The following is a 21448-nucleotide window of genomic DNA, read 5'->3' as shown; positions in this document are numbered from 1 at the left end:
CCTGGGAATGACATTACATCACGATGGAGTTTTGCTCCTAGGCGCATTCTTGCAGAAAAATGAACACTGCCCCATTGTGGCCAAGAGTGTTAACTATCACACATGGGCAGCTTAAAAATATTTCATATCAGTTAGGTATTGCAGCAATAATTACAACAATACATGGGAGCCATATTAAGCTTTTATAGTATGTCACTGCTAAAACCTAAGAGGCAAAGAATAAAAACCCAGGAAGTATGAATACCAGAACTGTAAGCCTCCTATTCAAAATCCACTGAAATGAATAGGCATGATGCAGCAGGCCCCCTTTATGTGATCACTGTGTTGATGATATTTTTTATGTTTTATAGTGCCAGTAAAATAAATTTACCCACATACCTTTTGTACATGGTCCAGTGACCTTTCAGGGTGACATGATTATCTATTATCTCATCCAGTGTGAGTAAAACTGTCAGCAGTTCCCCCAGATGTTCATACATAGCCTGTTTGAAAAGTTACAGTTCACTGAATTAGACTGCTATACCCAGTTTCTTGGAAGTAATCTCAAATGAACTCAGTGGGGCTTAACTCTGAATAGATATGCATACGATTGCACTGTTAGTATCCCCAAGAAAATACAGTAGACATGAGATGAATATGGCCCTAACAAGTTACTGAGTGTGCTGTTCTCTCCATGGGCAGAGCAATCCAATAGTCTCTGGGAGAGCATCCTAGGGACCATAGGATATGTCAGATTCCCCCTCCAGAGGCCACAGACACTCCTACAGCCTCAGGAGGGGGAATCCAAGATTAGATCCTTCCTTCCTCCTCTTCCCCACCACCATGGAAAGCACTGCGGTGGCTGCTTTCCAAAGTCGCAACAACGACTTTGGATGACCTCACAGAGGTCACGATGGAGATACTGTAGTGGGCAGGGGAGAGAAGAAGCCAGAATCCACAGGAAACTATGGACTCTCCATCCCTGCCCACAACAAAGTAGGTCAGCTAGATGGGTCTCAGAGGCCTGTCGAGCACATAGTTTTAGTTTTAAAGAGGGACAGGAGGTGAAATCGCCTCTGTCCTCCTCCTGCCCCCTCTGGCTCTTGCCGGCAGGTCATAGGATGGAAGAGGATTCCGAACTCAGAACTGTAGGATAAATCTAGCTGTCAAGAAGGGATCTCTGAAGGAAACAGGCATCCTGGGCCTATTAAAGAACCCGGCACAATTTAGTTCTTCTTATTAAAAGAGCAATCCTATGGTCCCTAGGCAAGTGTCCTAGGGATCATAGGATTGCTCAGAAAAACCCTTCCGAGGTTGGAGACAGCGTTCCAAACTAGGAAGGGGGAATCAGAGATCTGAACCCCGTCCCTTCCCCACTAACAGCCTGCACAGAAAGAACTGTGCCACCTGCCTTCCAAAGTAGTCGGGGGCTTCTGAGTAGTGGGGGCACAGTACCCACAACTGCACCCTAAAAAGAGCTCCCAAGGAAGGCAGAGATACCCTAGTCCAACCTCCAGATAACCTAAAAGGTTTTACAACACACCATGTCAAAATCCTTAAATAATTCTCACCTGAAAATGAACTCCCGATGTCTCTATAACTTTAGGGGCATTCCTAAAAGACAGAATACTGTACTTCACATCCTTCAATTAAGTATTTTAGAGGCAACAGCCTTTAGCATTCCTAAATAAATCCACTGCAGTACTTAAACTATAACTGGGGAAATTACTTCCAACATATTTGTTTATTCAGTATTTTATACATCAATATACAAATACATTAAAACCTCCAGGACTATATATATATCTGTATGTTCCTGCTCATTCGTTTCATATATAAAACAAATGAGCTGCAACAAGCCATGGGTTTGTGCACTCCCCTCAGCTCCACCAGAACAGCCAGGAGGGGTTTTGAAGCTTTTGCTTCCTGTTTTGAATAACCGCAGTTTGCCATGTCATCTGAACTCTGACAAACTGCCCCCATTCTCAAGTAATGGAAGCAAATCATGGGTTAATTAACCCACAATTTGCTGTGGCACATGCCAGTGCCATTTTGAATATGCAGCCTATGATCAGGCTGATCATATGTTGCTCCACGAGGTCTAAACCTGGACCCGGATACAATCGGTTAATTGTGAGTTAAACAACCCACAGTTAACCTAACAACTAATTGCAGATTAGCTGTGCTTTGTTTAACCTACGATGAACCCATAGTGTCCAGGTCCAGATGTCACAAAGCAATCTCTGACTGGAAGTTGCATATACAAAATTAACCCAACGATTTGTAACTGTTATGTGAGAACTGGGTCACTGTGATTAATCTCCGCTATGGTTAGTTAAACAAGCCAATTTCAAACCATATCTTCAGAACCTGGTTTATTTCCACTTACAATAATTAAGATTAACCACTGTCTGGGGTTCAGAAGACATGCTAAACTCTGGCCAATCTTTTAAAAGCTGACATTTCTGATCTCCATACCAAAGGAGGAGAAGGGAAGGGGAGCATATGAGCACAGGGGAGGCTAGAATCATTCTCATAATGCCAGACCATGATTAACATTATATCCAAACACTGCCAGATGCGCTTCTATGAATGCAGAAGACGCTTCAGACACATATCCCATATTCCCTCCTCGAACATGCAACATTTAGGAGGCACATCAACATGATATATTTTTAATTCATGCACTGTGTATTCAAGAAGTAAATTTAAAGTATAGTATTGTTAACAGTAATTACTTGTTACTGGTATAAAGGACAGCCAACTGGTGAACTACATTCATCACCACTTCGTAGCACCGTGTCACGAAACAAGACAGCTCCTGAAACATGTTTTGTACAGATTTGTATTAGAAACCATTTCTCACTAAAATTAGTGTATTTATGTATTACTTTGCGGGGAAGGGCAATGCAGCAAAACATCCTTGTAATTAGGCACTTGAACATCTTATTAAAACAAACAAATCTGCTACAGCCATAAACATAAAATACACGTTCAGAATATTTGATGTTCTGAATACTGCCAACTCTCTTGATGTAGTGCTTGTTACTCTTTAAATCACAGAGCCCATAAATTCTTAATATTTTCAACACTATTTAGTCTCGTTTGAACAACAGTTATGGACATCAACAGTTGAACATCAACAGTTATGGAATGCTGTACCAAAACACTATTTACTGTTACTGCCTCTGTAACAGGAAATTGACTAACATTAAATTAGGATTCCACCTAGAAAGGGATTAACAATTACTAGACAGCATTTTCTATCTTCTGGAAAGTGCTAATGGCCCCATGCCTTGGAAAATTGCAAAAGAAAAACAGCAGGAAATTTTAAAAAAACATATTGTCTGGAAATTCTTCCAATATGGTATGAAACACTAGATTGCTATCTGAAAAGTTATCACCTACACCTCTGTGGTTTTAAAATAAAAGATAAAATCAAATAGGTAGCAGATATCTGTAACAAAGACAGATATGAATTTTGTAAAAGAGATTTCAGAAGAACTAGCTACCAGCCCATTTTAACACTGGATAAAACATTTCAGAACCAACTTTTTCTCTCCTAGTTTAAGAGAACTACATTTTACTCAGAAAAATGACCCTGATATGCAACAGTTACATGCTTTTGACATTATGCCAGACACAGAAATATGAGTTCTAACAAAATACAGGAAGTTGAGCAATTCAGATCCTGATTTCATTTTTTTAAACTGTGGTGAACTCAAAAAGAACTCTTTTTGAGAGTTTCTTGAAGTATTAGGTATTCTAAATGAATGTTTCTTTTAAAACTCAGTGTTTCAAGCAATATAGTTTTAGCAAAGAACATAACTTTGTTTTCTTCTGTATCTGAAGGCCAAACACCTTCATACACTACATAGCATGTAGTTCTGTGATTCCCCATCTGCACCCAGCAAAAGAAAACTCCCAACTAACTGCACTTCTGAGCAGGCAGACCAACAGTGAAGGGAGCAAAGAGGAGAGGGTTAGTTAACTCTTTCACTGCCATATATTTGTCCATTAAAATTACACATACCCCCGACTGCTTTTCTCTCTACAAGGCAAGAACTGAGAGGGAATTTTAGACTTGCCCCTTGCCCCTTTTTAGACAAGCAAGGATTCTAATCCTAATCATGTTTTAAAATCAATTTAATAATTTAAAATCATCTTAAGGTGGGGAGTGTTTTGGCCCAGCAGTATAACAGATGTCTGCAAGAGTCACATCAAAATGAACACACTTCCAATAAAACAAAAATAACTGCACTGCAAGACTCTATGCTTGGCTTTTCCTAGGAACTGCTTGAAACAAAACTTGCAAACCCAGGTGACCAGAAACCACAGACGGACAGCAAAACTGAGTGTGTGTAACACAAGTAATGACACAAGTAACCATACAACATTGCCCCTGGTTCACTCAAACACTATTGTCTGTGCACTGCCAAAAATAGCTTAGGCAAACGTTTTAGATGAAAACAAATAATTGGAGCAAGCAACAATTACGAAAAATATTGCTTAGCAGAAAAAGTATAGAAGTTGCAGAACTGTGTCATAGACTTTACCTGTAAAAATGAAATAAATCTTCCCATCTGTATTTGGCTATCTCCTTCCACCTTACTGGAATCCATAGCTTGAAAGGTAAAAATGAAAGTTACACTAGTGTTAGAAACACATAATCATTTACTCTCTTACACTTAAGGTTGTAACCAATTTTGTTTCACATAATTAAAACATATTACAACAAAGCCATCACCAATGGATTCCAAAAGAAAAGCTTATTACAGAACACTTTTTTCTTTTAATTCTACTTCATCACTGCCATCCCTTGCCAAGATTACAACAAAGAAGAAACAAACAAAGGGAGTATTCTGTTATCTACTACAAAAGGTACATTTTATGTGGATATTGACCCAATCTATTTGCCTAGATGCTTGCACATCAACCATATATTTTTGCTCAAATTCCTAGATATGACTAGGGATCACAATAATTGACGAATTTCTTAGTGGGCATTACTTCTGTGTAAAAAACACCAAGTATGTTATGCATACAACAGCAGGTGCAATGAGTACATTTAAAGGCCTATCCATCTGTTGTTCCAAATTCATTGCCCTGTACATCTCGTTTAAGTACATGCTATAAGCCACCTGCAATCAGGGTTTGCTGCCATAGGCTCACATGGCAAAATACATGTATGTGCTTGTCACATGTTGACCATGGACACACAGAGGGCAGATTTAACGAAGCCTCTCCGCTTATGCTATTGACATAGCACTAGCATAAGCAACTCTAGTGCAACGCCAATAGTGTCAGCTGGCATGATGGGTTTTCCGTGAAAACTCATTGTTCCGGATGATACAACTGCTGTTGTGCTGGAGGTTGCTTACGCTAGTGCGTCAACTGCATAAGCGCAGCAACCCAGTAGATATTGCCCAGAGTATATGTAGTTTTCCAACACTGAAGTTATATCTATGTAGCTTCTCCCACCAATGCAGCCTCATGACTGAAGCAAATGCACTTGACACACTCTCTCTGCATCCATGTACTGAATATGCCATCTCTACCTAAATGGCTTAGTTCCCACACAGTCAGGAAAAAACTATTGATAAAAACGTGAATCTTGCAGCTGCTACAGTTCTCTCTTTGCTTCCTGGCAGTAAGGAAGAAAATCAGAAGAACTGCTTTGTTTCAGTTTTGGCATCACATCATTGTATCTTTCAAACAGGATTTTAATAAAAGAACAGCAAGATATGAGAAATATCATCTTAAAGTCACTCACAGCTTTAAAGTAATGTTGCATTACCTAAAATACCATTACCAACTGTCTTCCTTTGTGAATAGTAAAGCTAAAATATACTAGAAACATTCCTTTTATCAACTAAATTAGAAACAGTTACTATAGAGCACTTCTACAACAACCTCTATGCTATGACCTCAGAAGGCCTCTTCCTCCTTCAAAGCTTGAATGAACCAATGTTCAAAAGACTGTTCTAAAAGCAATGTAATCTCATTCATTATACTGATGTGTGAAAGGAGACAGAGACATGTCCATAAGCTACAGAGTAGTATACAATATTGCCCGGAAGTATTTGATCAGGTGGCTGTCATTTCTGTGCTCAGTCTCCTCACCATTTTGGCAATAACATTCTTTCTACCACAAACTCAACTTTAATCATGGCCCCTCATGACTTACCCATCAAAGCATCATGACTATATTTCAACAACTGTTTTTATGTGTATCATCAGTATTTCTATAGTGACTCAAAGTTCTAAACTAAAATATTACAAATTGGTTCCAGCAGATAGTATTTAAAATGTATCTACTCCATGGCCTGTGGTTGCTCTAACAGCCAACAGGCCACACATCACTAACTTTAAGGTTTACTTAAAATATAAAAGTTCAGAATTAAGCATAGACTTTTTTTGTCAATTAAGAATATCAGTTCAGTACCACCTGTGGATTTCAGACCAGCAAAGTTACTCTGAAATCAAGTATTCGATTTCACAAGGTGTGAAATCAAAGGCCCCTCCTACTTCCTCCCAGTATACAAGCCAACTGCTCACGCAAGGGGTAAGGAACAAAAATTCCACCTGACGGAAGCCCTTCCTATCTTATAGAGTGCTGCTCCTGAGGAGGTCCACTAACCTGGGAGGCAGCTTTTGGGGGGAGGCATAGGGGGTTGCCACTTCAAGAGGGGACCTTAAAAGTCTCTATGCAGAGTGAAACAGCCACCCACACCTATCTGAATCATGACCAAGGACATTCAAGTCTTGTTCACTTTTATGTGCATGCAATCCCTCTGAGGCACATCACACTGCTGTAAGTTCCATCAGTAGAAGCCACTTTTATCCTTTGCAACTAATTAACCATCTCTATAAATACTCAACAAATTAATTAATAGACAAGAATCAATGCATGTTTGAATTACATCATTATGCATAGCACAACAAGATTTTTCATATATTAGCATAACTAAGGTACTTACCTCCTTCTCCATAAAACAAGAGGCCATTATAAAATTTTGTTTCTGCCTAGGAACAAGAGCAGAGATGTTTTTTCCCTCAAATGAGAAGTTTATAAAGGCTCAAAACGTGAAAATATTAACATGTTTAAAATATAGAACATAAACTACAAAGTCTAGACAGCAGTTTCTACTAGACAAATTCTAAGGGATATTACCTCATATTTTAACTTTTTGATCTCACAGCAAAGGGCAGCATACACAGTGATAACTTTGTTTAGAACCTGGATAAATCAAACAGAAAAAATACAGACTAGTACACGTACAGCATAAAAAAGAATATGGCTGCAGCAGACAGAGAGATAGGAAGCAGGACCTGCTTCATTGGCTTTGATGAGAGATCAGCTCTATTTGGCTTCCCTTCTCTGTAAACTGCTTCATTCAGGCTGGTCATAATAAGAACTTTATAACTTTAAGAACTGATGGCTAAGTTAGCTTGTTTTCTCCTCCTCCCTTCCTAATCATTTTTCCTATTGACCCAATTTGCACAAAACAGTGACAAATCATGGGCTAATTAATTAACCCACTATTTGCTGCAACATATGCCAAGCACATACCACTATCTCTTTAAATATGCAACTTCCAATCAGTCTGATTGGCGATTGCTCCATGACGTCTGAACCCACACAGTATGGGGTAATTGTGGGTTAAACAACCTAAAGATAACTTACAATTAGTTGTTAGGTTAACTTTGGGTTGTTTAACCCACAATTAACCCATACTATACAAGTTCAGATGTCACGGAGCAACCACCAAGCAGCCCAATCGGAAGTTGCATATTCAAAATGGCAGCAACACACACCACGATTTAACCCACAATTTGCTGCCATTAAATCCAATAATAAAAAAATGACAATACAGCATCACTAATAATTTCTGTAATCACTATTTGAAACTTAAGATCTTTACCTTATTTTCTGTCTTTATGAGTTCAAGTAGGGAAGACTGTTCATAAGGCAAAAGCTAAAATTAAGCAAAAACATGAGTGTTTTTAGGAAAGCCAGAGACCTGCCACATGACTAAGCTAAATTAACCAAGTTACTGTAACATAGTGCTTTCAAGCAGAGTCCCAAACAGAATTACATGGGGCTCTTTTTTAATGTTAATGATGCTGGCAGGCAACCGATGATCAGTTCACATAATTAAACAAAATGTGTCCTATTTCCCTGGAATCACATACAGCACAAAGCTATGAGATCTCTTTCAAAAATTCATATGAAAATGTATTAAATAAATCATGTATACCACATGGAAAAGGCCTACCAAGCAGTGACTTACATGATTTGTAACTAGGACAAAAGCTAAATATCACCTCTGGAAAGAGATGGGAGGGGGGAAATTCTGCTTGCCTTTAGACACTCATGTACTCTGCTAAAAATGCAGTCTGTCAGAAGCTTTTTCAAGCAATATACTTAAATAATGAGATTTTTCATTATAAAAAGAATGTATGGTTCCTGGGAGATGTGAATGTTAGCAGTTCCTTAGATATCAACTAATGAGCCCACCAGACTACAAAATAGGTGCAGATTGTAAATAATTAGTAAAATATGAATTACAATCTGGATCCAGGGTGGCCTCCAACAAACAATGCACAGAAGTGTACACATAGATACACACAGAAGCCAGCATGGTGGCGGTGATTTTCTTCTTCTGGCTACTCTTGAGAGCTCCCTAACAGCCTAACAATGTCAGCCAAGAAGACTTCCAGTGTGGCTTACCTAAAGCCAGAGAACTTGCACCATCAGCCTAAACAGACCACCAAGAGTGTGAGAGGATTCAGCTGGGGCAGCCCATCCCTCAATTTCCTTTGTGCTATTTAAAGACCAGTATGCCCTGAGTAGAAGCCAAAGGAGGAAAAGCCCAGGCCAGGGAATCCGTTCCTAACTATTCTTTTTTTCTATTTCATGCCATTGTAAATATTACTGTATTTTATTTAATCCACTTTTAGCTTAGGAAAAATGATTTATATGTGTCTGATATAAATAAAATGTCTTAAGGGTCTTAGCAAAAAAAGCCAGAGGACAATTAGTCAAATCAGTACAAGGCCAGCTTCTTACTACCACTTACTTTGAAATGGTGCAACTCTCTTCTGAAACCAGCTGCCCGCTGCATATTGAAGCCTTCCTCAACCTGGTGCCCCCCAGAAGTTTTGCACTTCAACCCCCATCAGCCCCAGTCAGTATGGCCAATAGTCAGGAATGCTGGGAGTTGTAGTCCAAAACATCTGGAGGGCACCAGGTTGGGGAAGGTTGCCATATCAGCTACAGTCCTGCACACAGCTATATAGAAGTCCCATTCCTAATAATGTGATTTACACATTGCAAAGTGCTGCAGCCCTATTCCAAGAAAAATTTGCATGTGTATGTTCAACTGAAAGTGTCTACACATGGATATGAAATACTTAACAAAGGATGCTTCCAGACAGATGGTTCCTAGTGCTACCAATCAAAATACTTTATGCAGTTTTTCAGTCTTTCCCTCCTTAGCAGATTTTTTGTGATAAGAGAAAAGATGGAAGAAGTCGAAAAACATGAAAAGGTTACAAATGGAAGATGATGTTGTCAGGATCCTCTGAAACACTCCATGCTTGAGGCAAGGCAATTGCACAATAAAAGCCTTTGCCTGGAAGTTCTGAGAATTACACAGAGAGACATATGTGAATATTAAAAACAAGCATACATTTAATGCAATGGGATCAAGATTGAAGTCCCAAACATCTCCTACGGACTCATCCAGTGCATCTTCAATTCTCTTCAGCTGGGATGTATATGCCTCAAGAAATTTCCCATAATTCTTCAACTGCACTTCAGCATGGATTTCTAAAAATAAACAGTATTATTTTTATTATGACAGGATACCATTAAACTACAATCTCTTAAACTTTCAATAATATATATGATTTAGATGAATATGTTGCTAAGTGCTTATTCTGCTTTGTACCTATTTTAGGGTTTTTTTAAAGATCTATTCCCACAACGGGCAATTTTCTCTCTGTCCTTGGCATTCAGTATTCAAAACAGAACATTTTAAAAAGAAGTATACATCAGATTACACAAACTTTTAGATAGTCAAATATCATGGGTATATGTACTCAAATTTAACAAGTCACTGCATCTATATTTCTCTGCGATATCTTTATACTGTATACCAGTATACTGTACAGTACAAATAATTTTTATTATTCTTGAATCCATCTGTATTTATTTAATAGAATTATGAATAGCACCCTCCACCTACCAGGAACTTAGGAGCTATACAATAAAACTACAATAAAGACTAAGTAAAATGTCTACAACATAAAAAATAAACATGGGAATAAAACATTCAATATAATAAAAGTAGACAGTGTAGTAAAGGGTGATATAAAACATTAAACACCATCAAAAGCCTAGCAGAACAGGACGGTCATCACTGCCCACCTAAAGCATAACAGAGAGGAAACCAATCTAACTTCTCTAGTGGTGAGCTGCATAATTACAGAAAAGGCCCTGTCTCAAGTACCACCAGCCTAACCTCTATAGATATTGGGACATATAACATGGCCTTCAATAAAGTTTGTAGATTATGGGCAGAAGGAGGTGGTCCTTCAGATATCCTGATCCCAAACCATTTAGGACTTCGTAGATCAAAAGCAACACCTTCAATTATGCCTGGAAACCAAACTGGAAGCCAGTGAAATTGGTCCAAACTGCTGTTATATGGTCTATGAAGTGTAGTCCTAAGAAAAGTCTAGCTGCTGCATTTTGCATTAGCTGTAGTTTCCAAACACTTTTCAAGGGGAGCCTCACACCGAGCATGCTACAGTAATGTTTACAAGAGGTTACTGAGGCACAGATTACTGTGGCCAGTTCCTCCTTTCCCAAGAAAGGGTGCACCTAGAACACCAGATGAAAACCAACAAAGGCACTCCTGGTCACCATCACCACCTGACCTTTCAAGAGCACTACCAGATCCAAGAGCACCCCCAAGCTGCACACCTGATATTTCAGAGGGAGTGCTACCCCATTCAGAACAGGTTGTACCCCCAACCCCAGGTTGGGCTGTCTTTTCTAGAATAAGCCTCAGGTTGTTCACCCGCATCCAATTCCTCACTGTGTCCAGGTAATGACAAAGGATTTCCACAGTCACCCTGGCATCAGATGAAAATGAGAGGTAGAGCTGGGTATCATCAGCTCTGTTGATGAGATCCAAGCCCAAAACTCCAAATAGCAGTAGTAATGTACCTATTAGCCATTATCAAGTTCACAGTTTAAACTGAACAATTCAGAAGTATCCTCCTGTCAATTCTACGCAAGGAGATTTTAGAACTCAAGTGTAACATTGTTGACCTTCTAGCAAAAATATGCAACACCACTAATATCAGCACCCTTACCAGAGGACTGCACATTAACCAACATAACACCCATTTTTTAAAAAGTAATTCATGGCAAACCAGTACATCACTTGGTTGTTCAGCCCAGACGCTGGGCTGTTAATCATAACATGCAAACTCAGCATTCTGGATTGTTAAGGGTTGAACAACCAAGAATTTGAACCCATGGTTTGTTGCTGGGTTAAAGCTCTGAGTTATTTAACCCTCAACAACTCAGAGTGCTGAGTTCAGATGTCACAACTAACAACTGTTCCTAGGTTGTTTAACAAAGTGAATGTAAATCAGAAGTAACAAGTGGGTAGAAGGCTCCCGTCCAGCCCTGCCAATTCATGGGTTGTTTAATTCACGATTTGGCATTAAGTGCAAACCAAGTCTTAGTGCAAGCACACAGCAATGCAAAAAAAAAAAAATCCCAACTTCATAGATTGTTAGGACATGAATTGCTGTGCCTATCCAGGAAACAGATCTTGGTAGCGGGGGACAACTTCAGGGTAACAGCCACTCAGTACAACAGCACTGAGGAAGGAACATTCCATGTTAGGTATGATAAGGGAAGGGACTGAAAAAAATATACCCAGTACCATAATTCTTTTACATGAATGTATAATGCAGCTGCATTTGGAACTGTATATAGAGTTCTGGTTGTGCCATTTCAGAAAGGAGATTGGAGAGCTGGAAAAATTGAAGAAAAGGGTAACCAAGATCACCAAGGTGTTAGAACATATACCCTGTGAGGAACCGCCTATTAATTGGGGGCGGGGGGGGGGGGAGAGAGATAACTAAAGAATTTAGGAATTATTAATTCTGTGGAGATGGCAGACAGAGAAAAAACTTTCTCCCTCTTTCATAACACTAGAACTCAGTGTCACCAACAAAACTGATTAGCAGTAGATTCAGAACAGACAAAAGAAATCCCTTCTTCATAGCTAGATTATAGAATTTGCTGCCAGAAGATGCAATGATGACCACTAGCTTTCGGGCACAATCCTATGCATGTTTAGACAGAAAAAAAGTCCTACAATTCCCAGCACCCTACCAGGTAGGAACTGAAGGACTTTTTTCCGTCTAAACATGCATAGGATTGTGCTCCAAGTGGCTTTAAAGGGGGGGATTCATGGAGGCTACATCCATCAACAGTGATTAACAACAACAGCTTAACAGATACTTCTTGTTCAAAGAAGCGTGCCTATGAATACCAGATACTGGGGGAAGTAAGAATAGGGGTGATGTTGTTGCCTTCATGCAATAGCTGTGGGCTTCCCACAACAAGATATCTGTACTAGGAAGACCCTTGGGCTGATCAAGCAGGGCTGTTTATGTTCTCCATCACAAAATATCTAAAATCTCCATATCAACTAAAGATAAAGAGAACTTTAAAATGTAACTGGGCATTTGCTTGCAGTAGCTTCTTGGCTTAGTACAGATCTAATTTCTTCATTTAAGACATTTACAGTGCAATCCATTCATGTCAACTCAGAAGTAAGTCCTATTGAGTTCAATAGGACTTACTCCCAGGTAAGTGTGCATAGGATTGCAGTCTTAACCACATGTACAAAACAACTGGAATTACAATAGTCAAAGCAGGAAACTATTTTCCTTTACCACACAATCAGCTAGGCATGGTTGTTTACAGTAAAGCTCTGTCTCTGAACACAAGCAGAGATCAGAAGAAAGGAAACAATACTTACAGAGAGAAAGACATCTAAGGGTGCAATCCTATGCATGTCTAAACAGAAAAAAGTCCTACAGTTCCCAGCATCCTACCAATTGGGAATTGTAGGACTTTGTCTAAACATGCATATGATTGCACCCTGAAGTATTTAGATTTTTAGCAACAAAGAACTAGTAGCAGTATACAGTGACATATTGATGCAAATCCACATTGGTTTCCTATATTGCTAAAGAAAAGAATCATGCAGTGGTGGTGGTGTGCTTTAAAAGCACAATTTATGGTCAGAATATTGTTGAACCATAAGACTGTGCTGAATCCAAAGATAGCTCAGCTCTTATGCTGTGCTTACAAGATAGATGTCCTATTGATTTTAGGAGAACTTTCACATAATGCTGTAATTTATGCTTTGTCATGGAAGTCACCCACCTGTCCTGTGAAGTAAAGCAGGTTGAGATGCACTTCCGTGTCCAATTAACCAGTAGCCTCCACCACTTCCTGCTTTTTCTAGTCCCAAACTGGGGGGGGGGGGTACTCTTTGCCAGTCAATGCCAGTTAAAAGGGCCCAATTCCTAATTTCCCCATAACACTCCATTAACCAAGCATGTTTCCAAGGTAGAATAGCTGTATTTCCAGGAAAAGTGCAGGGTCTATGTGCCTTGCTCGCTTCTCTATGATGACGACAGTGATTTATTAGATTTTTATACCGCCCCATAGCCAAAGCTCTCTGGGCAGTTTACAAAGATTAACAACCATTAAGATACAGTATATGAAGTTTAAAAAGCCATTTACATAAAAACACAACAAACAGACAGTACACACAGAGACAATATATATCTAAAAACAACTTTAATGACGGACAAAAAAGTATCTGGGGCAGAGACAGGAGTTCCTAAAGGGATGCACCCAGGAAGACTAAGTGTTTTCTTCATAAGCTTGAATATACAAAACTGGAATTCTGGGTGAAAAGCATTACGCTGAGCAGATAAATAGAATATCAAGCTGAAAAAGGTAATGTTTCCCAGAAGAAAACAATAAAATTGAAATGCTATAAATTACTATGACAAAAAAACAACCAGTTCATGACATTTTCTGAATAATTATTGTGTACTGTATTCAGCATGACAGTTTACTCCACATTATGCAAAACAATATGACACGTATATGTAAGTGCATGGAATTTCTCCAAGAACAGTTTATATATGGATTAATTTTTGATACTATTATGGCACTGCCACATGTGTTAATGTATTATTTTTAAAAAGGTTTTGAAAGCGCAAGTGGAAGACACTGTCTAATTCCAACTTCTGCAAACTAGAGAGAGAAGAGAAACCCACATACTACCCAACTAAATTATTTTAGCATGACTTAATTTTTCTGGCTAAAGCAGGGAGTATCTGCAAAAATAAAGCCTAACTGTGTCTAGGAGGAAACTACTTAATGGGAAAGAGCAGAAGAGACAAATCAAGATTTGAGGGACATTTGTAATGAATTACACTATGGAAAGAACAAACAATTACAGGAATAATATGCACTGTTCTAGAAGAATTTAGTGAAACCGAAACTCACAGGCAGAGGGCAAAACAGAAGGAAAGTTCTAGTTTCAGCAGGGAAGTTGCTTGTCAGAGAAAAAATAAAATATAACCACAATTGGGAGGGGGGAATCATGCTACAGACTAACATTCAAATCACCATGGTCCATTACATCCAGTTGACACACCCTATGTTGCAACAACAGATAGTTCCAACAGAATGCCCCCATAAGGAAACAATCTCAAACCCAACGTTGTTGAATCTCTGCCATGTAGACAAAATCTTGGATTTCTTTATTCAGTATTCATCTGGATTAGTCACCATCCCCCACTTCCATATTCACAACTACAGAGGGAGCAATCCTATGGCCACTAGACAGTGGCTAGACGGCCATAGGATATGTTGTTTTCCAGGAACCAACCTCAGAGCCTGCGCTCCGAGGTTGGTTCCTGGGGAACCAACCTCCCCCCCACTTCCACGCTGCCTCCAAGGAAGTGCAGAATAGCCCAGTCCTCAATGCTCGCAAGAGAAGTGTGGAGCTGCTGGAAAGGGGCATGGCTGGGGGCATTCTAGGGCGAGGAGGGTGTAGCCGCGTGTACGACACATCCTATGTGTCATACAGCAGCCTCCTTCCCCGCTCTGTGCTCCCACAGCTAGACAGCCACCATCGGCTGTCTAGTCAAAAAACCAGGGCAGAAGAAGCATGGAGGGAACGATCCCCTCCGTGCTTCTCCTGCCCTGCTTTGGACAAGCGGTTGCCTCCAAGTTCAGAGGTGGCCACCTATCTCAGTAGGATTGCGCCCTAAAAGATATCAGAATCCCCACCTGTAAAAATGCAATAAAACCGAAGGAAATCTATCACTCTCAGACTCCTGCCAGTCAGCCCAAAAAAAGAGCAGATAAGAATATGGGTTGGTTGCAGCATCTCATTCATACCACTGATCTTGAGGACAGGTGTGAGTTCAAGTGCAACTTAGAAGACGATACAATTTGACTGCAGATTAAGTCATAACGATCAGCTCCACACTGTGGCCTGTACTCACAACCACTATCCAGAGTTAGAATTCCCACTTCATTCACAGCATTCACACTCAAGATCATTTAACCAGGTATGTTTTAACACTTTTAACCACAGTTCTACTTGAAACAAAGGTGGCTGAAGAATTGTAAAAGGGGTGCTTTTTTAACCACCTTTACCAATGCACAGTTATGGGTCGACCTGGGATTTTAATCTGTGTTGCAGTTGTAAATATGGAACCAGAGAGTGGTAATCTATCCCAGACAAATTAATCCAGAAAAGAAGACATGATTGTTTATTGTAGAAAGAAATTTTAAAGTAACTACAAACATTAACTAATGTGTAGCCATACTAGTCCGTTGGAAACCTCCCCACAATTAATAGCCTTTGTGGCACCTTAAAGACTAACAAATTCATATGACCCAAGCTTTCGTAGTCCACAAATGCTTATGCCATATAAGCCTGTTAATCTTTAAGGCACCCTAAAACATATTAACTACTACCCACATAGAATTACCACATAGACGTTTCAAGAGAACCTAGACCCATCTAGGACCATTTGGTTGGGGAAAATTTGCAACAGGACAGAAATGCAAAACAAACAAACAACAAAAACCTGACCGGTACTGGTTGAAAAACTGGAGGGGGGGGGGGGGAATCTTTCCTAATTACTGGAAGTGGTTTGTAAGATTTCAAACAAGTTTCTAGGACAACCTTTTCTATTTCAGAAAACGAACTCCTGCATGCCTGTGTGACAGGAACGTATGTATGGATTTGCTGTGTGTCATTTAAAAAAAAAAAAAATCGAGGTTAGAAAAGATGTGATCTTTGCACAGACGAGCAAAACCCACCCTTTTACCCTTCGGCCACCTTGCCTGGGAGGAAACGAATGGCTAAAGTTGTTGAAGGTTATCACTGCCCCCCCCCCCCCCCGAGAGCTCCTCGTAATTCCCCAACCACCAATGCAGCAGGCTGGTGACAGGCAAAAGGGCCTGCCTCGCTGCTCGGGTCAGCTGGGAAGGGGGAGAGGGGGGGTGAAGTTCTTGAGGTGGGAGGCCCCATTTAGCGTGGGGTGGGGTCGACTGGGGGGGACTTTTCGCTATTCACCTCATGAGGGACCAGGCTCAACCACCGCCTCCCTCAGGAACTCCCTCCTGGGTTCCCTCAGAGAAGGAAACGCGCTTCCCGCCTCATGCCTTCCTCCCCCACCCCCCTTACTCTGAGAGCCGTCGTCGACGCGGTCGAACTCCCAATCCGGCGAAAGGGTCTCCAGCGCCATGACAGCCCCGCGCCCGGCGGCGGCGGCGGCGAAAGCAGGAGCTGCCCCTGCCCCGCTGACTGAAGGGCACGGGACTTCCTGCCACGCCCGCACGGCATTCTGGGAAACGCAGTCCCCCGATCGCGAGGAAAAGGGGAAGCCGGCTGCAGCGGCGATTGGGCGGGGAGCGAACGGCCAGGAACGTTCCACAGCGACCCCTGCAGAGCGAAGCGTCGAAGACCAGTGAGAGACCCGGGGCGGTCAATGCTGAAACACCGAGTAGAGGACAGTGCAATTAAAGACACGTCTACGTGGCGTGGGGGGGGGGCTAAACTTGTTTCACCATCACCTCCAAAGCCACGTTGTATCCCCGTGACTTATTTAAGAACATACGAAGAGCCATGCTGGATCAGGCCAAGGGTCCATCGAGTAGTCCAGCATTCTGTTCACACAGTGGCCAACCAGCTGCCCACAGGAAACCCACAAGCCGGGCATGAGCGCAACAGCACCCTCCTTTTAAAGCCATCTAAATTGGTGGCCATCACAACATTTTGTGGTAGCGAATTCCGTAGTTTCACTATGTGCTGTGTGAAGAAGTACTTCTTTTTATCTGTCCTAAATCTTCCACCAGTCAGCTTCATAGGATGACCCTGGGTTCTAGTATTTTGAGAGGGGGAGAAAAATGTCTCCCTATCCACATTCTCCACACCATGCATAATTTTGTAGACTTCTATCATGTTTCCCCTTACCCTCCCCTTTATCATCTCCTTCGAAGAAATGCAAATCCCTGTTCCTCTTCAGGAAACACTACAAATAACAGTGGCCGGGGGAAAGGATTTTTTTCCCCAGCCACAATATCTTGTTCCCTGTTGTAATACAAAGTATTTTGAGGTAACTTGGTCTTGAATGAACAAAGAGACCCATCAGCGTTACAAAATACCTGCTCTGGGTGGAGATGAAAACTTCTAGAACTGGTTTGTTGTTAAGGATCAACACTGCTGCCTGGATTTTCGGACCTTCCTTGGGGGCGAGGCTATGGTGACTGTCAAGAGGAGAGCCTGCACGTCAGCATTTTCCATTACACCACTGTAGTCCTCTTCATCAGATACATGTAGTGCTGGATCACTCAGCCAGCATTCTGTAACCACCGAGCGTGATCTGGGGGGGGGGGGTGTTGGGATTTTCCTTCCCTTAGCTGTTGTTGCTTTTTAAAGAGTTTTTGTATTTCTGCAAACCTTGGAGTTCCCCCAAGCCTACTGATCCATGCCTCTTGTGCATGGATGGTGCATTGTTTTGGCTATGTAAGGATCCATACCACAGAGAATGTGCTTGCTATTAGTATAGAGCAGGGTTGGAGAACCAGTCGCCTTTCAAATGTTGGACTACAACTCCCATCGCCCTGGCCATGCTGGCTGGGGCTGATGGGTGTTGGAGTCCAACAACAGCTGGAAAGCCACTGGTTCCCCATTCCTGGTGATATTTAGGAGAAGAGGCATGGAGGTAGAAGAGGTTGTTGCTACACTGTACCTAGGAGTCCTGAAAGTGGTGCCTACGGCACCTCCAATGGCACCCGTACAGCTCTTCACTCCCTACCCACTTCCCCCCCCAAATAAATTTAATAAAAAATTGAAAAATATTAGGGCACCAGGTTCTCCTTCCTGTTCCTGAACCTGATGTCTGATCAGCTGTTCAGTGGGCAGGAAGAGAAAGCAAGGGAGAGGAGTACAAGGGAGAGAAAAAGCAAGGCTAGAGGCTAGGATGGAAGAGAGATGAAAAGGTGAAGGCAGAGGCTGGGAGTGGAGAGAAACAGCAAGATAAGTGGGAGAGAAAGAGCAAGGCTAAGGGTTAGGAAGGGAGAGAAAGAAGAAGGCTAGGGATGGAGAAGGGAGAGAAATAGCGAGGAAAGGGTTGGGGAAGAGAAATAGCAAGGCTATAGGGTGGGAGTTGAGAGAGAGAGAGAGCAAAGGGGAATGTCTGTGTGGAGAGAAGAAGACTGGGTGGCCCAGGAAGCAACTCTTTCCATTTTCCCCTCCCTCCCAGCCTCGCTATTTCTTCCCCGTCACCTCTTTTGAGTAGCCAGGCCCTCATAGCAGCCATTATGTGACTATTCACAGCCTCCGTAGGAGCCATTTTGTGGTGGTGACCACAGCAGTTTCTCAAATTCTCAAATGTGACCACAGGTCCCAAAAGGTTGAGGATTCCAGCTGCACAATATTGCACTCTTTATCCTAGTGGCAGTTATATTAAGCTCTGTCTTTCTTTCTGGCAGCCACATAACTAGATGCCATTCTGTCCATAAAGCAGTGAGTGTCAGTCTACAGCATCTCTTGGTGAACTGAGACAGATTTAAAATCAGCGTTGTCTGCCTGTTTGCATTGACTCACCAGAGAAACAACCTCTAATTGGCACTGATGTCTAATATACACAGGGTTACTGCTACATCCTGGAACTGTTCTCACTCTATTTGCTTAGGGGCAAATCAAAATCCCCTTCATGGATCACTGCCTTGTTGTGGCGAAGGGGCTTGCGTAACTCAGTGAAGCCATAAGCTATGCCGTGCAGGGCCACCCAAGACGGACAGGTCATGGCAGAGAGTTCTGACAAAATGTGGTCCACTGGAGAAGGAAATGGCAACCCACTCCAGTATTCTTGCCAAGACAACCCCGTGGAATGTATCACAAGGCTAAAAGATATGACGCCGGAAGATGAGCCCCTCAGGTCGGAAGGTGTCCAATATGCTACTGGGGAAGAGCAGAGGGTATTTCCAAGTAGGGCCAGAAAGAGTGAAGCGGCTGGGCCAAACCCGAAAGGACAATCAGCTGTGGATGTGTCTGGTGGTGAAAAGAAAATCCGATGCTGTAAAGAACAATATTGTTTAGGAACCTGGAATGTCAGATCAATGAATCAAGGTAAGCTGGAGGTGGTCAAACATGAGATGGCAAGATTGAACATTGACATCTTGGGAATCAGCGAACTAAAATGGACAGGCATGGGCGAATTTAATTCAGGTGACCATCATATCTACTATTGTGGGCAAGAATCCCTTAGAAGAAATGGAGTAGCACTCATAGTCAACAAAAGGGTGGGAAAAGCAGTACTGGGGTACAATCTTAAAAATGATAGAATGATCTCAGTACGAATCCAAGGCAAACCATTCAACATCACAGTAATTCAAGTCTATGCCCCAACCACTGAGGCCGAAAAAGCTGAGGTTGATCGGTTCTATGAAGACCTACAACACCTTCTAGAACTAACACCAAAAAAAGATGTCCTCTTCATCCTAGGGGATTGGAATGCTAAAGTAGGAAGTCAAGAAATCACCGGGATAACAGGCAGGCATGGCCTTGGTGTACAAAATGAAGCAGGACAAAAGCTAATAGAGTTTTGCCAAGAGAACATGCTGATCATAGCAAACACTCTTTTCCAACAGCACAAGAGGCGACTCTACACATGGACATCACCAGATGGTCAATATCGAAATCAGATTGATTATGTCCTTTGCAGCCAAAGATGGAGAAGCTCCATACAGTCAGTAAAAACAAGACCTGGAGCTGACTGTGGCTCAGATCATGAGCTGCTTCTTGCAAAATTTCGTCTTAAATTGAAGAACGTCGGGAAAACCACTAAACCGTTCAGGTATGACCTAAATCATATCCCTGATGAATATACAGTGGAGGTGAGGAATAGATTTCAGGGATTAGACCTGATAGACAGAGTGCCTGAGGAACTATGGACGGAGGTCCGTAACATTGTTCAGGAGGCAGCAACGAAATCCATCCCAAAGAAAAAGAAATGCAAGAAAGCCAAGTGGCTGTCTGATGAGGCTTTACAAGTAGCTCACGAAAGAAGGGAAGCGAAAAGCAAGGGAGAAAGGGGAAGATATACCCAACTGAATGCAGAGTTCCAGAGAATAGCAAGGAGAGACAAGAAGGCCTTCTTAAATGAACAATGCAAAGAAATCGAGGAAAACAACAGAATGGGAAAGACTATAGATCTCTTCAAGAAAATTGGAGATCTCAAGGGAACGTTTTGTGCAAAGACGGGCATGATAAAGGACAAAGAAGGCAGGGACCTAACAGAAGCAGATGAGATTAAGAAGAGGTGGCAAGAATACACAGAAGAACTCTACAGGAAAGATCTGAATGTCCCTGATAGCCATGATAGTGCGGTCACTGAACTTGAGCCGGACATCCTCGAGAGTGAAGTCAAGTGGGCCTTAGGAAGCATTAGTAACAACAAAGCTAGCGGAGATGACAGTATTCCAGCCGAGCTATTTAAAATCCTAAAAGATGATGCTGTTAAAGTGCTGCATTCAATATGCCAACAAATCTGGAACACTCAACAGTGGCCACAAGATTGGAAAAGGTCAGTTTACATTCCAATTCCAAAGAAGGGCAACGCCAAAGAGTGTTCAAACTACCGCACAATTGCGCTCATTTCACATGCCAGCAAGGTGATGCTCAAAATCCTACAAGCTAGGCTTCAGCAGTATGCGAACCGAGAACTACCGGAAGTACAAGCTGGGTTTAGAAGAGGCAGAGGAACTAGAGATCAAATCGCCAACATTCGGTGCATCATGGAGAAAGCAAGAGAATTCCAGAAA

At 41.6% G+C, this 21448-nt stretch overlaps 1 protein-coding gene across 2 annotated transcripts in view; it reads right to left on the bottom strand.

Moving 5' to 3' along the window:
- Positions 1–16979, bottom strand: part of WASHC4 (WASH complex subunit 4) — a 51103-nt gene extending 34124 nt beyond the window's left edge. Inside the window, exons 1-9 of one of the 2 annotated variants that reach the window (XR_014784270.1) lie at positions 16806–16969; positions 9675–9814; positions 7905–7958; positions 7154–7219; positions 6960–7005; positions 4536–4603; positions 2718–2800; positions 1551–1593; positions 379–482 (exon numbers count right to left, since the gene is read on the bottom strand). Coding sequence is in view for 1 of the 2 variants with exons in the window: in XM_084809657.1 (XP_084665783.1) it covers positions 379–482; positions 1551–1593; positions 2718–2800; positions 4536–4603; positions 6960–7005; positions 7154–7219; positions 7905–7958; positions 9675–9814; positions 16806–16866 (665 nt within the window). In the remaining variant the exon portion in view is untranslated. Of the gene's footprint in view, positions 1–378; positions 483–1550; positions 1594–2717; positions 2801–4535; positions 4604–6959; positions 7006–7153; positions 7220–7904; positions 7959–9674; positions 9815–16805 lie in introns of both variants that reach the window. The other variant, XM_084809657.1, reaches the window with a different exon arrangement.
- Positions 16980–21448: the final 4469 nt, after the last annotated feature.

The sequence above is a fragment of the Heloderma suspectum genome, chromosome 7 (genome assembly GCF_057233095.1).
Source record: "Heloderma suspectum isolate Gila_16-S chromosome 7, 16-S_ref, whole genome shotgun sequence".
Lineage (NCBI taxonomy): Eukaryota > Metazoa > Chordata > Lepidosauria > Squamata > Helodermatidae > Heloderma > Heloderma suspectum.
Note: the sequence above shows the minus strand (reverse complement) of the source record. Positions and strands in the feature narration are given on the sequence as shown.